General features: G+C 37.0%; 1 protein-coding gene across 1 annotated transcript in view; it reads left to right on the top strand.

Moving 5' to 3' along the window:
* Positions 1-16,620, top strand: part of sema3c (sema domain, immunoglobulin domain (Ig), short basic domain, secreted, (semaphorin) 3C) — a gene marked incomplete at its 3' end in the record, with an annotated part of 58,596 nt that overhangs the window by 26,987 nt on the left and 14,989 nt on the right. The window contains exons 3-9 of the mRNA XM_079868176.1: positions 2,210-2,370; positions 4,207-4,269; positions 6,727-6,846; positions 11,280-11,370; positions 13,754-13,873; positions 14,406-14,548; positions 14,755-14,869. Of these exons, the coding sequence (XP_079724302.1) occupies positions 2,210-2,370; positions 4,207-4,269; positions 6,727-6,846; positions 11,280-11,370; positions 13,754-13,873; positions 14,406-14,548; positions 14,755-14,869 (813 nt within the window). The remainder of the gene's footprint in view (positions 1-2,209; positions 2,371-4,206; positions 4,270-6,726; positions 6,847-11,279; positions 11,371-13,753; positions 13,874-14,405; positions 14,549-14,754; positions 14,870-16,620) is intronic.

The raw sequence follows: 16,620 nt of genomic DNA, 5'->3' as shown, positions 1-16,620 counted from the left end.
TCTTTATTTAATACTTATTTCCTCACATCTGCTTCCTCCTATGTTTCTTCTGCAATGTCACGTCTTCGTTCCTGTCTAGTTCTCATGCTCACAGCACGTTGCAGTCTCGCCCTGATGAGCTCTTTGAGCAGTAATAATGCCGCTCTTATCTTACTGAGATGCTATCCGTGGTGCTTTGAAGCCTGGTTGATGTAATCTGTTGCCCTCCGCACCTCCTCTTTATTAAATCCACGTTAAAATGACGGGTTTGACAAGGCCCTCTCCACTAATATAATCCCATAATAGTCTGGTGAGACATGTTGTCTACTGTCAATGCTCTTCAGAGAGCCTGGGGTGACAATCTTCACTTCGTCTTGTGTGCTGGTCGCTTTATAATCGGAATGTCTTTTAAATTCCTGAATTTAAATTGAATTTGAAATGTAAAATTGTAAACAGAATTTTAAGTAGAAACATATGAATTTCAAAAGGAACATAAATAATAAATTAAATCGATCTTTGAAATATCACCAATAGAACTAGTGTATGTATGTGTGTGTACTGTATATATGTATATTTTTTGCTTTTAAAGGAGAACTCCGGTCAATTTTAACATTGAGCTCATTTTTTTGTAAATTTGGAGTGCTGTCAGTACAGAGAACAACGACAAAAATCGGTGTTGCCTACACCGTGTTATCCTCTTTTTAAAATTTGCACCCTGTTGACTTCAATGGGGCAGGTTTTAAACCTGCGTTTAGCCTGTTAATTCAGCCAGCGAAAATACCTGTATTTACTTCCTGTTTTCGGTCGAAGTCCACAGTAATCGATTGTCGAGTTCACGCGCGTGATCATAGATACTAAAACTATGCACGTGAACTCGACAATCGATTACTATGGGCTTCGACCGAAAACAGGATGTAAATACAGGTATTTTCGCTGGCTGAATTAACATCACTTTTATTCATTTCTTTCACATCTACTGCAGTCAGATTCACCGTGTTCACTCTAAATAAACTCACTCACATTGGCTGTGCACTTGTAATGACAAATCAAGGATGCTAAGAGGCTAAAAGCAGGTTTAAAACCTGCCCCATTGAAGTCAACAGGGTGCAAATTTTAAAAAGAGGATAACACGGTGTAGGCAACATCGATTTTTGTCGTTGTTCTCTGTATTGACAGCACTCCAAATTTACAAAAAAATTAGCTCAATGTTAAAATTGACCGGAGTTCTCCTTTAATATTCATCACAATTCTGTGGTGCTGTTTGGCAAAATTAATATGAATTTGATTGCTGTTTTGACAGTACTGAACTATGAGAAATGTTTAATAATTTGAGATTCATATATTAAAGTACATATTTTAGGGATGCACGATATATCGTCCACCATATCGGTATCGGCCAGTTATGTTCATTTTTAATGTTTTCGTTATCGGCCTAATAAGAAAATTTGCCCAATATATTAATGCCGATAAATAATTTGAATTGGTTGAAATATGATTGGAATCGCTTCAAAAAAGTAAAATACAGTTAAGTGGTCAAAAATGATATACAAATTTTGATTTAGATTTATTGGCCAATATATCGGTTATCGGCTTTCAAATATAAAGAATTATCGGTATTGGCCAAAATGTTCATATCAGTGCATCCCTAATATATTTTTAAATATATTTTAGAATGTTTTTATTACACATTATTAAATTCCTAATTTTGCCCAATCTTGCATTGGATGTGCTGGTTTGAATAGGAAGCAGGGGATGAAGATATTTGACATGAGATCCACTAAGGAAGGTGGGAATTGCGCTGCTTTTGTCTTCGTAGGCTTCTCTTTATTTTAGGATAAAAAGCAGAAACATGAAAGGAAACTGTCTGTTGAGAAGATAAATGTGACTTTGATTAGAACTGGAGGGAGTTATCCGAACATGGAAGAGAAATACAAGGAGGGGTGGCTTTAGAAGAGTGTTAAAAAAGAATAAAGACGAGGAGGAGGGTATCAATGTGGCCTCCGTTTCTCTATACATTAGTGAATGACTAATGAGAAACAACAATGAATATTCATGAGGTCACTCTTCATTAGAGACTTTGATGGTATAGTGAAGGGCCCTGTATCTCTGTAGAAGTATGTGAGAGTGTGTGTGTTTTTGAATAAGATCAGGGTTCGGCAGCCTCGTCCAAGAAAACACCACAACCTCACTCACACTAATGCAAAAGAACATGTTTGTGTTTGCATTACAGAATTACAGAAAACCCCGTCCTTTGAGCACTACACTTTGTCTGATAAGGCCATGGATTACAGGATCCTTTTCATGGATGAGGATCAGGACCGCATGTACGTGGGCTGCAAGGACCATGTACTCTCGATGGACATCAATAACATCAGCCAGACCACGCTGAAGGTTAGAGAGCAGTCAGCACTCCTCTATATCAACATGAAATGCAGCAGAACACTTCTGCAGCTGTTGAAAAACCAATGGTGACCACATTTCTTCTTTCACATCTCATTTGACAAATGGGAGAGATGCAGTTTGTTTAAACACAAACAGACAGCTTAAAGGGGACATATCATGCTAAATCCACTTTTTTAGCCCTTAAATGCATTTTGTTGTATATTTGGAGTGTTTAGAAGTACAGAAAAGTTGAAATTATTCTCTTCAGGTGCTTCGTTGATATCTTTATATTCTGGTTTGGCCTTATTTTTCAACCTGTTCAGATTTTTCTGTTATCTATGACGTTTTGTGAACTATTACGTCACAGTATTTGCAGCGGAACTGCCAAATAAGGACATTGACTTCCAGCCCAACACTTCGAGCAATCCGCCATTTTTATTTATCGCTGCAATTTTGTAGTCCAAGCTAAAAGATGCAGAAGTTACGAGAGGGTAAGTTAAAATGTTCGGTTGTTGGATGTAGTAACCCACACGCTTCATTACACCGTCTAATGTAGATGAACTGCTGCGCTTGTGACAGGGCGCATGTTTAACTGAAAGAACGAGCAGAGAGAGAGAGACCCGGTCGCGCGCACGCACTCTCTCTCTCTTTGGAGCCAGGCGAAAATGTAAACAAGACACCGTCTCCAAACTAGACGCTGTCTTGCTCTCTCTCCCTCGCACATATTGATCAAAATAAATCGACACGGTGGTAAAAGGTTGGAAGACCAAAGTTTCATGTGTAAATACAGTGACACACCATTGCGATACATCCATATGAAGACGTTGTTCTGCAGGTTCGTCGTCTTCATTTTCATCTCGCTCCGGCTCTGACTCTGGCTCGAACATGTAAGGCTGGCTGGACAAGTCTTCCGTTGTTGACATTTTGTTAATAACGTGTGAATAAAAAGTTTCTGTGCCGCTAGATAATCGTATCTCTGCTATCAAACTACAAAAATGGCCGAACGGGGTGGAGTTGAACCGAGTGTCACCTCTGCAAACTGGAGAGGGGGCGGGGTATGAAGTGTCTCACCTCTGCATCCTGGAGAGGGGGCGGGGTATGAAGTGTCTCAATTGTATTTAAAGAGACCGCACCAAAACGAGTTGCTCTCAGACGCACATCAGAAAAGGGGTAGAAAAGGGGCCTGTGGAGCTATAATAATGAGGAATTCAGACCCAAGCATTGCAGTTCCGCTTTATATAGACTACAAATGTATGATTTATGTGTAAAAAGGAACGATTTAAAAGCATGATATGTCTCCTTTAAACACAACTGGCACAAGGTATGGAAGTTTATCTTTCCTCCTCCAACTAAGGCTGGCAAAACTTCAGTTTCATTGCATTCTGCTGGTCTATGGTGCCTATCTATCCTGCAGGGCTCTACCGAATCACATGAGTTCGCCAGTAAAAAGCCTTAAGGCTGAGAACAATACAGCATGATTTTTGTTTTCTTTTAGAGCTTGAGATTGCTAAATAACTTCTAGGCGTTAAATTTGATATTTATAGTAACTTTTTTTCCATGAAACACAAAAAAGAGAAAATTTGCAGAATGTCCAGGCTGCTTTTGTCCATACAATGAAAGGTGACTAGGATTGTTGATGACAAAAAAAATAAAAAATATTAGGAAATGTGCCAAAGCATTTTATATCACTCATTTTCTATATTTGAAGTCTTCTGAACCCCTGAAAATAATTATTTAAATTATAACGAAAATCTGTCAGTCAAAAACACTACACTGTCATATCTAAAGTGCTTTCATCAATATTACAAATCTCACATTGCTCTCCTCTTATTTTTTCTCTATCAGATCTTCTGGCCGGCATCCACCAGTAAGGTCGAGGAGTGTCAGATGGCTGGCAAAGACCCCACAGTAAGAACATTGACACTTTTAAACTCCTGGCATTTTATGGTTGGCCACCTTTTTATGCCTTTTTACACAGCAGCAGCATTCTTGATTCAAATCCTATTTTTCTGTTGCTTGGTGAAGTGATCATCCAGTGAGCTGTTTTCACAAGCATTATTCTCCCTACAATCACAGCAATTAATTAAACTCGTCCCAAATCAATCGAAAGAGCACCAAACATGAGCTGACTCTAAATCAGTGTTTAGACCTCAAATTTTAACCGTTATGGCTGGATCAGGAACAGATGCATGAGTTTTTCAAAATAACGTTTTATTATTCCAATTTCTATCAGTCATGGCGGGATCAGAAACAGATGGTGTTGCCCCAGTGCCCCTGAGTAAAAGCTGTCTCTAGATGTTGTCTGTAGCGCAATGGGAGGTCACAATGTGTCATTAATTACGTGTTAGAATAAAGTAAAATGTAGGAATGGACTAATGTTCTCAGCTGGCGAAAGAAAAATACTGTACTTAACATACTTGCCACAAATGCCAGACGCAAATTATAATTTTAAACCTGTATTTCATGTACTAATGAAAAACACAGGTATATGTGCACTGGTACTCAAATATGAAATTAAATATTGTAAAGTATATTTTAATTGCATGTAACTGGAAAAATAGGGAAAATTCAGGTACCTGAATTAAAAAGAAAGAGAAGGAAAAAGAATGTTTTTAATGACTTTTTTGCATTCTGACATTATTTTGACAGCAAGCACATTGTCCTTCCAGAAGATAATTACAACTTTTTATCTCACAACTCAGACTTTTCAGAGTTACAAACTTGCCAATGCAAGAAATAAAGTCAGAACTGCAAGAATGTTTGTGAGACTCACAATTCTGAGTTTATATCCCACAATTCTGAGAAAAAAGGTCAGAATTGCGAGGTATAAAGTTGCAATTGCAAGTTATAAAGTCTGAATTGCCAGAAATAAACTCGCAATTCTGAGAATCGAACTCCGCAAGTCAGATTTTTAAAATAAAAAGTCGGAATTACCTTTTTTATTTTTTTATTCTGTGGCAGAAAAAAGTTTCCATATTTGATTTAATAAAAATAATTATTTTTTATAAATAAAATTCTACATAATTTAAAAGCATTCCAACTCTATGAATCTATGAATATAAGTAACATTATAATATTTTAGCAATTGCAGTAAGGTATTGTGATTTTTTTCTTCACATACAGTATTGTGGGAAAGAGTTGGAGGAAAATGCGCTTAATTTGTCATAAAAAAATAATGTCGGAATGCAAATACATAAATAAATAAATCTAAAATTATTCAAAATATTTGATTATTCAAAATGTATTTAATTATTATTATTTTTTAATTATTTATTTATTTTGATTTGTATTTTAGGGTGAAAAATGGCAAAGAAATGTACTTAAAAGTTTTCATAAAATTTACCCAGCCCTAGATACTTCGATTGTAGGAATACAGTGGTCTAATAACTTTAACAGTAGGGGTTTAACAGAGCAATGCGTCACATAGTGGAATATGCAGTTCAGCCTTTTGACAAATATTTGTGTTTGAGCCCTTCCTAGAGTCTGTTTTCCCTCTATCTGTGTACATGTTTAAACTAGGGTTTGCACCACATATTTCCCCTGACGTTTTATTTGCATCTATGGATCTGTAGTGTTGCCCACTTGTTAGGTTTCCTCCCCTCACAGGGATACACCCCATATCTCTCCCCTGATAGGATCATCAGCAGCGCGTGACCTCACATCATCCGAATCCATCGGCATCATTTGGCAAACACTGAGGCATTTCTTTAACAGAGCTGTAAATGATATTAAGACATGTTTATAGAGCTTGCTCTTGTTAATTTTGCCTGATCTCTACGTGAACCGTAAGCTGTCAAGACGTCTTTTCAACCTTTGCGGAAGATAAAGTTTACAAGCCAGAAGAGGATAATGTTGATATGTGCCACAGAAAAAGAAATAATGACAAACATGTGAAAGCGAGGAGTGGATGGTGGGGTGTGTACTGTTGGAAGTGCAGTTATTTTCCTGGAGTTGCTCATGAAGGTCCTGTGTGTGCACATGCTAACCGAGAGCTCATGCAGCTGCTGTTTTGACACACTTCGCCAAGTTCCTAACTGCTCCCCTGGCGATTTTCTTTTCTCGACTCATCCCTCTCTCCCTCTTTTTCGTGTGCAGTCGGTTTGGCCACACTTTACTTTGGGTTTCCTGGATTCCTTGAATAAGCCTTGAATTCCTGACCTATATAAACTTTCACTTCCTGAATTATAGGTTTGGATCGATACAAGTCGTCTTAATTTTAATTGGCATTTTCAGTTTCCAGAATGAAAGAAGTCAGCTTTCTTGTAGCATCAGCGTTAAATGACTTTAAAATTAGATTGTAAAATAAGATTGTAGTATAACTATAGGATCAAAAGCAATGATCTCTGTTTCTTTTGTTCTCCTCAGCATGGATGTGGAAACTTCTTACGAGTGATCCAGCCTTATAACAGGACACATCTTTTCATCTGCGGCAGTGGAGCCTACAGCCCAGTGTGTGGATATGTTAACCGTGGCAGGCGTCCTGAGGTCAGTTTACACTTACTAATGTAAAGCAGTCAGGCGGTCTGATTTAGTTCAGTTTCACCTTAATTTTTACTACATTTGCTTCAGATTTCTGAAATGTTGTATTGGGAAATGGACAGTAAGCCCATACTGCCCTAATTTCCTGGTAAAAATGTGCTTCTGTAATCTAAGGTCATACATTATCCATCCTTTGATATGACATCCTCCTTGATAATTTAGACCAGAAAGGGAATGAGGGTAGTTAGAGGTCAAAAAAAGAGAGAAGAGACCAGATGAGATGAGACATGCCAATCAAAAGGAGAGCAATAAAATGAATTGTAATGAGATTAAACAAGAGAAGAGATGAGACCAGATGACAAAACGAGAAGAGACAAAAGACAAAATTAGACGAGGTGAGATGAGAGGAGACTAGACAAAACAAGACAAGAGACGAGAAAAGATGAGATGAGATGAGACAAGACTAGTCAAAACAAGACAAGAGACGAGTTAATGCGAGGTGAAATGAGCCAAGACTAGCCAAAACAAGAGATGAGATAAGGCGAGGTGAGATAAGACTAGTCAAAACAAGACAAGAGAGGTGACAAGGTAAGGTGAGATGAGACGAGACTAGACGACACAAGACAAGAGACGAGAAAAGATGAGGTGAGATGAGACGAGACTAGACGAAACAAGACAAGAGATGAGTTAATGTGAGGGGAGATGAGACAAAGACTAGCCGAAACAAGACAAGAGATGAGATAAGGCAAGGTGAAATGAGGCAAGACGAAACAAGACAAGGGACGAGATAAGACAAGGTGAGATGAGACAAGTCAAAACAAGACAAGAGATGAGATAAGGCGAGGTGAAATGAGCCAAGACTAGCCAAAACAAGACAAGAGATGAGATAAGGCGAGGTGAGATAAGACTAGTCAAAACAAGACAAGAGAGGTGACAAGGTAAGGTGAGGTGAGATGAGACGAGACTAGACGAAACAAGACAAGAGATGAGTTAATGCGAGGGGAGATGAGATGAGACTTGCCGAAACAAGACAAGAGATGAGATAAGGCGAGGTGAGATGAGACAAGTCAAAACAAGACAAGGGACGAGATAAGACGAGGTGAGATGAGACAAGTCAAAACAAGACAAGGGATGAGATAAGACGAGGTGAGATGAGATGAGACAAGTCAAAACAAGACAAGGGACGAGTTAAGGCGAGGTGAGATGAGATGAGACTAGCCAAAACAAGACAAGAGATGATAAGGCGAGGTGAGATAAGACTAGTCAAAACAAGACAAGAGAGGTGACAAGGTAAGGTAAGGTGAGATGAGACGAGACTAGACGAAACAAGACAAGAGATGAGTTAATGCGAGGGGAGATGAGATGAGACTAGACGAAACAAGACAAGAGATGAGTTAATGCGAGGGGAGATGAGATGAGACTTGCCGAAACAAGACAAGAGATGAGATAAGGCGAGGTGAGATGAGACAAGACGAAACAAGACAAGAGACGAGATAAAACGAGGTGAGATGAGATGAGACGAGTCAAAACAAAACAAGAGACAAGTTAAGATGAGGTGAGATGAGACAAGACTAGCCAAAACAAGACAAGAGATGAGATAAGGCGAGGTGAGATAAGACTAGTCAAAACAAGACAAGAGAGGTGACAAGGCGAGATGAGATGAGACAAGACTAGACGAAACAAGACAAGAGACGAGAAAAGATGAGGTGAGATGAGACGAGACTAGACGAAACAAGACAAGAGATGAGTTAATGTGAGGGAAGATGAGACAAAGACTAGCCAAAACAAGACAAGAGATGAGATAAGGCAAGGTGAATTGAGGCAAGACGAAACAAGACAAGGGACGAGATAAGACGAGGTGAGATGAGACAAGTCAAAACAAGACAAGGGACGAGATAAGACGAGGTGAGATGAGACAAGTCAAAACAAGACATGGGACGAGATAAGACGAGGTGAGATGAGATGAGACAAGTCAAAACAAGACAAGGGACGAGTTAAGGCGAGGTGAGATGAGACAAGTCAAAACAAGACATGGGACGAGATAAGACGAGGTGAGATGAGATGAGACAAGTCAAAACAAGACAAGGGACGAGTTAAGGCGAGGTGAGATGAGACTAGATGAAACAGGACAAGAGACGAGACTAGTCGAAACAAGACAGGAGATGAGAAAAGCCAATGTGAGATGAGACGACTAGTCGAAACAAGAAAAAACAAGAGAAAAGTCAAGAGACGAGAAAAGACAAGGTGAGATGAGAGGAGACTAGATGAAACAAGACAGGAGATAAGAAAAGACGAGGTGAGATGAGACTAGACTAGTCAAAACAAGAAAAAACAATAGACAATACGAGATGAGAAAAGGTGAGATGAGACGAGACGAGACTAGTCAAAACAATACAAGGGACGAGACAAGACAAGGTGAGATGAGACTAGACGAAACAAGAAAAATCAAGAACCAGATAAGTTTACAAATTTTTATCTAGCTGCAACATGTTTAACATAATTAAAGGTTAGAGAAGAGACAAGATTAAATTAAAAGAGCAGAGATGAGACAAGATGAGATTAAAAGAAAATAGAAGAGAAGAAATATAAAAATGAAGAGATAAGACACGGCAAGATGAAACAAGACAAGAGATGATGAGAGGCAAGATGAGATGACATGAAGTAATAACCAGATAGGATGATACGAGAGGTGACAAGCTGTGACACGAGATGGGAATACACAATTAAAAAAGAAAGGAGAATGCAACTAGATGAGAATTAAAACAAGAAGAGAATAGAGAAAAGAAAAGAGACGAGACAACAATCCTTAAAGTTTCAAGAAAGAGCAGATAAAATGAGACCAGATGAAATAAAAAAGAATAAGAAAAAAGTGAAGAGACCAGCTGCGATGAAACCAGATGAGGTACGATTAAATGAAATGAGAAGAGATGAGACAATATGAAAAGAGATATGAGATAAGATGAGGCAAGACATGAGAAATCAAAGAGAGGAAAGGAGATGAGATGAGGTTAGTTGAGATGAGATGAAACAATATAAACCTAGACCCAGATGAGATGAGGCAAGCCACAACAGGAGACCTGAATACATTAAATATTAAAGGTTAAAGGAGAAGACATGTGACAGGACTAAATTCAATGAGAAGAGATGAGACAAGATGAGAAAAATAGAAGAGAAGAAATTACAAATTATAAATTGAGACAAGACACAGCAAAGTGAAACAAAAGACAAGAGATGAGGTGAGACAAGGTTAAACAAAATGAGAAGAGGATACCAGATGAGACGAGACACAAATACTTAGAGAAAGAGAAAAAGAAAAGGGAAGGAAGGAGGGGTGAAGAGAAGAGACCAGCTAAGATGAGGCAAGATCAAATTAATTAACCAGATGAGATGACACAAAATGGAACTAGAATCTGTAGAGGTAAAAGGAGAAAAAAAATGAAGAGAAGAGACCAGGCGAGACCAGATGTGATTAGAGTTACTGCTAGCATCTGAGTTCAGCAGCTTGTTTTCTATCATTCTTTTTTTTGTTTGAAAAGCATTTTGCTCTCTCAACCCTCCACCCGTGTCCAGTTCTCTCGGCTACACACCAGCTGGACTATTACAGGAGCAGAAAACTCCAGAACGGGGTGACCTGTGACCTTTAAAAGTGTGCAGTGTAGTTTGTGACATAACAATGATAGGGCCACCCTGAAGTCACCATGTGACTTGTTTCTTTGCCTATAGTTGTGTGTGATGTAAAGAGGCAATACATTAGTTAATGAACACACGCGTCCTCGTGATAAATGAGAAGCTCTAGCACCAGCGGCTGTATGTCCTGACGGAGGCTCTCCACGTCTCTGGTTTCTCTCACTTCACGTGACTAGCCAACATCCCGACACCAAAGGAGGAGATAAATTGGCCTGGCAATCGGAAACCTGGAAGCATCTGGGCAAGTCTGTCCAACCAATCAGAAGAAAGGCAGCTCTCCAAAATCACTGCACAAATGCGTGCAAGGAAGAAAACTTTTTATTTTAGATTGGCTGTGAAACATTTCAGATCAAATTGAAAGATTGGATTTGATGATGGGAAATGGGATAAAATGATAGCAAGAGCATATGTCAGACTCATTTATATTTATGAAGACTATGATCTGATTATCAGCCTTGAGTCTGGTCAACTTTGCAGCTTATTCTGGGAAAGAATCGGCCGCTTAGGGTAAAACTGCTTGACAGACATATAACAGACTTTTTTTGTTGTTTATTAGGGCTGGAAAAAAAATAGAGATTCCTCTATTTTAATCAATTCTCATTTTCATGAAATTTGTGTCAATGCCCAGTCCTAATGTTCATGCACGTGGCTTAATGGGCAGGTTTATCTGAAATAGTTGATACCATAATAACATTGTGATTGTGAAATTCGAAGAATATGAAGATTTTTTTGTGTGTTTTTGTCATTGGCAGGAGCAAGTGTTTCAAATCTCTTCCCGAGCAGAATCAGGGAAAGGGAGGTGCTCCTTCAACCCACAAGTCAACACCGTCTCGGTCATGCTCAGTGAGTGCTGGCGTCTTTTGTGTCTTTATCCACAGGTGCCATTTTGTCTTGCACACTTACTAAAATTCATTTTCTCTATGATCTCTTTGTTCATGACCCCATAGCGTCACCAAACACCCACATTTTGTGGGTGTCTGCTCCCCTTCCGATGTGACAACTTTGGGTCGCTCAGTGCCGCCCCCTTAATCCTTTGATCTGTAATTGGCTAGTTGGTGTTAGGTTGCTGTTGACACAGCTCTTGGGCTACATTACACACACACACACACACACACACACACACACACACACACACACACACACACACACACACACACACACACACACACACACACACACACACACACACACACACACACACACACACACACACAGCCATTAGAACAGCAATATAAACACACCAGTGTTATTTTAATATAATTAATATACTATTATTTTTACATTTTTTATATATATTTAAAAAATGTATGTCAGTTTTCATTTTACACCTAAATCAGGGGTGTGACAAGATCTTGTGCCAAAATATCTCACAATATTTCTAGTTGATTTGAAAAGCTGTCTCGCGATATCAGCATGACGGAGTTGAGTTTGTGGCAAAACCTTTTACAATGCTTGCATTATATTGTTCTATCTTTTACTGTATTTGATCATTCATACACCTAAGTGACATTCATTACAAGATGATTTGTTAAAACATTTCAAAATGCACCTGCATTGTTTTGCATTTTGTGTCTTTCAGTCGACTATTTTTCCAGTCGTATATCTCGTCACTGAATTTCTTAAAATTAGTGTTAAAATATTGTCTTGTCTCTTTCCTGTGAACTCAACATTGTGTATCGTCACACCTAGTATTTATTCATTTTTATTTGATTTAGCTATTTTAGTTCATCAAGTTAAACTAACATCAAGTTTTATGGTTTTAATTTTATTTAACTATAATAGCCCTGAAACAAATCTCTCCATTTAACTGCATGTGCCACATATACTCTCCTACGAAATTACACATGCACGCCTAAATATAATATGCTATTGGTTATCGTGAAGTCATCTGTATATGAGAGAAAGTTTTAAGTGGTTATTCCATTAAGTAGAACAGTTCCTAACCGTCTAGACGGCATCAAAGACTGACGGTCCTTGACATGACAGCCTACAGCTTTCTCTGTCTGACGTCTGTCTGCAAATTTCCATCATACACTTGGCCCCTAGTTGTAGGCTTTAGAGTGATGAAGTGATAGAGTACTGGATTGATGAAAGGAAGGAGAGCTTTGGGGAATGGAGATTTGAGCAGGTCATTAGTAGAGCACACCGCAGAGAAATGTACAGCCACAATAAATCCCTATGTCTCATATTCAACAGAAAGATCCGTTCAGCCAGTAGCAGAAACCACAGTTATATAGGTTTACAAAATAAATGTGTTTTAAACAAGGCTGTCAAAGTTAATGTGTTAACGCATGCAATTAAATTTGTATTTATATATATATATATATATATATATATATATATATATATATATATATATATATAAACATTTAACTGCATATAATTAGAAATATTGCATATTCAACTGAAATATATTTAGTGCTCTCAAATCGATTAATTGCGTTTAATCGCATCTAACATAAAAGTTTTTGTTTAAATAATATGTGTGTATATATTATTATATTTATATATGATGTAAACACACATTTATGCATACATATATATATATATATATATATATATATATATATATATATATATATATATATATATATACTGTATATACATACATAATATGTATGTATACAGCACATACGCGCACACACACATATATTATATATATATATATATATATGATAATACGGTATATTATATGATATACTATAATATTATCATATTATAATACGATAATAATATGATAATACGGTATAAACACATTTTTATGTCTAAAACTTTTATGTTAGATGGGATTACCGGTAATCACAGTCAATCGATTTGACAGCAGCACTAATTATATATATATATATATATATATATATATATATTTTTTTATAGCAATATTACATTTATTTCATTTGACATCATAACTGAAGTCTGTTCTGTGTGATTTTGTGTGCGAACACGAAAACATCTTTAAACATGTAATATTAAGTCCATAAAGTGCGGGGAAAATTGTATTATTGAATTATTCATTTTTTATTGAAGTGTCATCCACAATAATAAAAAAAAATTTCTTAAGAGGACCTGAATATATTAAAACTAAAGGACAATCACTATTCTTTTGAGAAGATACAGATTCCAAAAATCTTAAAAATACAACGTTTTCGCAAACGAAAATCTTTCACTGAACATGAAAAATCGGTATAAAGCAACTGTGGGACACGTTTGTGTTTGTGTCTATGGTTAGATCAGGAGCTGTTCTCTGGCATGTACATCGACTTCATGGGGACAGACGCGGCCATTTTCAGGAGCCTGACCACAAGAAACGCAGTGAGGACAGACCAACATAACTCCAAATGGCTGAGCGGTATATAAACCCTACATGTTATTTCATCCATCTACATTATTATTATGCCTGTTCAATCAGGAAATTGCTCATAAAGTTTACTTGAAACTACAAATCATTATATATGTGTAGCTGGCATTAAATTACACGTTCACGTTCCATGGCATTTCAGTAAAATAATACACAAATCACACCGCAAAAACGGTCTTTGCCCACATCAAAGGAAAAGGCTGAAGACAGGACAGTCTGTTTACAATGAGTCCACCAGGAAAGTGAAAACATATTGTCCATGCATAATGGTTTTCTCAAGGGGGTCACATTATCTTTTGTGTGATACTATCCAAATATACACAATGAAGCACATATTTGGTCAGGTATCTCAGTTCGCCCACAGCTATATTAAATTTCACATAAACTCAGGCATTAGCACCATTCAGAGATGTTTGATTTTTTAGGAGAGAAATGAGAGGGTTCAATATTCTTATTTCTCTTTTGTGGTTCATGTACAGCAAATTGAGTGTTTAAGCTGTAGTTATGCTTCTATTTTGACTAGAGCCAGTGTTCATTGATGCCCAGTTGATTCCTGACGGCTCAGACCCAAACGACGCCAAACTCTACTTTTTCCTGCGTGAGAGAATGACAGACAGTAGTGGAAACACTAAGAACATCCACACTATGGTGGCTCGAGTGTGCCCTGTAAGTCTCTGTGTGTGTTTGAGCATCTTGTCAGTTTGTTACAGTTTGCGAGTTACGCAATGATGTGCAGGGAGGTCCGTTTTTTAAAAGGAATTTAGATTTCAGAGTGCCAGCAGAATTTTTTACAAATATATTAATATAATTGACTCTATAATATATAGACGTATTACTATAATTTATTTTATGTCATTGTAAATTCTATTTAGAATGACACTGGTGGTCAGCGCAGTCTGGTGAACAAGTGGACCACGTTTCTGAAGGCTCGGATGGTATGTTCGGTACTAGAGGAAGACGGTACCGAGACCCACTTTGATGAGCTTGGTGAGACTACAAACACACACACACACACCTTGGATTTCCATGTTTTTTGTGGCCTTCCCAAAGACATTGTTATATTCATATGTATGTGTATAGACATATTTTATACTGTATAAAACTGTATATGAAGAGTTCAGATGCAAAAGCCTCTAAGTGCCATCTGAAATTTTCTTCTAGAATGATCATTTTTATCAAGCTCGTATATTTAAGTTCAGCAATTTCACTTAAATGACAATTAATAGGTAATTTTCATTGCAATTTAAGTGAAATTACTGAACTTAAATATACGAGCTTGATAAAAATGATAATTCTAGAAGAAAATTTCAGATGGCACTTAGAGGCTTTTGCATCTGAACTCTTCATATCCTCTCCCCTACCCCTAAACATAACCCTCACAGAAAACTTTTTGCATGTTTACATAAAAAAAAAAACAAAAAAAAAACATATTTAATATTATTTATATGCTGTTTTATTCATGGGGACCCAAAATGACCCCACAAGATCAAAAGTTTCTGGTATTACTATTTTTGTGGGGCAAAGGGAATATCTGAACCACACACACATGTTGTGTTTTCATGTTTTATGGGGACTTTCCATTGACACTATGGATATGCCTGATCCCCTTACACTAACCCTACCCCTAAACCTACCCATCACAGAAAACTTTCTGCATTTTTACATTTTCCATAAAAACATCACTTAGTATGAATTATATGCTGTTTTCCTCACGAGGACCAAAAAAATAAATGTCCTCATAAGGACAAGGATTTCAGATATTGCCATTTTTGTGGGGACATTTTGACCCCATAATATAGAGTTTACCAGGCCACACACACACACACACACACACAATCTACTTAACCCTCTGATGGTCTTTATTTATGTCTACACTCTGGGTTTTGGGGTCTCTAGAGACCCCAGAAAATAACATTTAATTTTGTAACAAGATAATAGTTTTTTTTTTTTACAAATGTAATTTTATTCTGTTTGTTAATGTTTTTACTCAACATTTGTGCAGTTTTTGGAGAATTTATGATATTTTTTAAATTTCTATAAATAAATTAATAAATAAATATTTAAATAGCCTTTTTACAAAAAAACAGCATTTGATGTAAAATTCACTTTATAAAAGACCCAGATTTCTAACTTTCATTCATGGGGATAACATGGATGATTTTAAATGGTTTAATGTAACATTTTTGCCCATTTTTTGGAAAATGCAGTTTTAAAATAAAAAATAATAATTTTAACCACTAGATGGCTATAGAGCTCCAGTATATGCTATTTGCTATTAGACTACCTGAAAGATATCTTTTCACAAGTTGGATTCAGTTGGATTCATATCTAAATATTATAAAATCACAATTATAACAAAAATAAAATATTTTTGTCAAAGTTTAGCATTTTTTTGTACCAAAAAACCCCCCAGTTTTTCAATAATGTTACATTATGATTAGAATCAAACCTGAACAAAATGTTACAAAGAGAAATGTTGGAGTCTTAAGATTTTATCATTTATTTCAATCATTTATTTTTAATCTAATTCTAGATTCTAGACACACACAATTGCGTGTGTGTGTGTGTGTGTGTGTGTGTGTGTGTGTCTGAGAGATAAAGAGAGAGAGAGTGTGTGAGTACACATTGTCGATGTGCCAGTGTCACCACACCACTTTATATTTGAAGTGGTTTAGCATTTTGGATGATTTTATTTGACAAATTATAGCCTTACAAATGTTCCTGTGTGTGTATGTGTG

The sequence above is a fragment of the Squalius cephalus genome (genome assembly GCF_949319135.1).
Source record: "Squalius cephalus genome assembly, chromosome: 4".
Classification (NCBI taxonomy): Eukaryota; Metazoa; Chordata; class Actinopteri; order Cypriniformes; family Leuciscidae; genus Squalius; species Squalius cephalus.
This window is presented reverse-complemented; position numbering and strand designations above follow the sequence as displayed.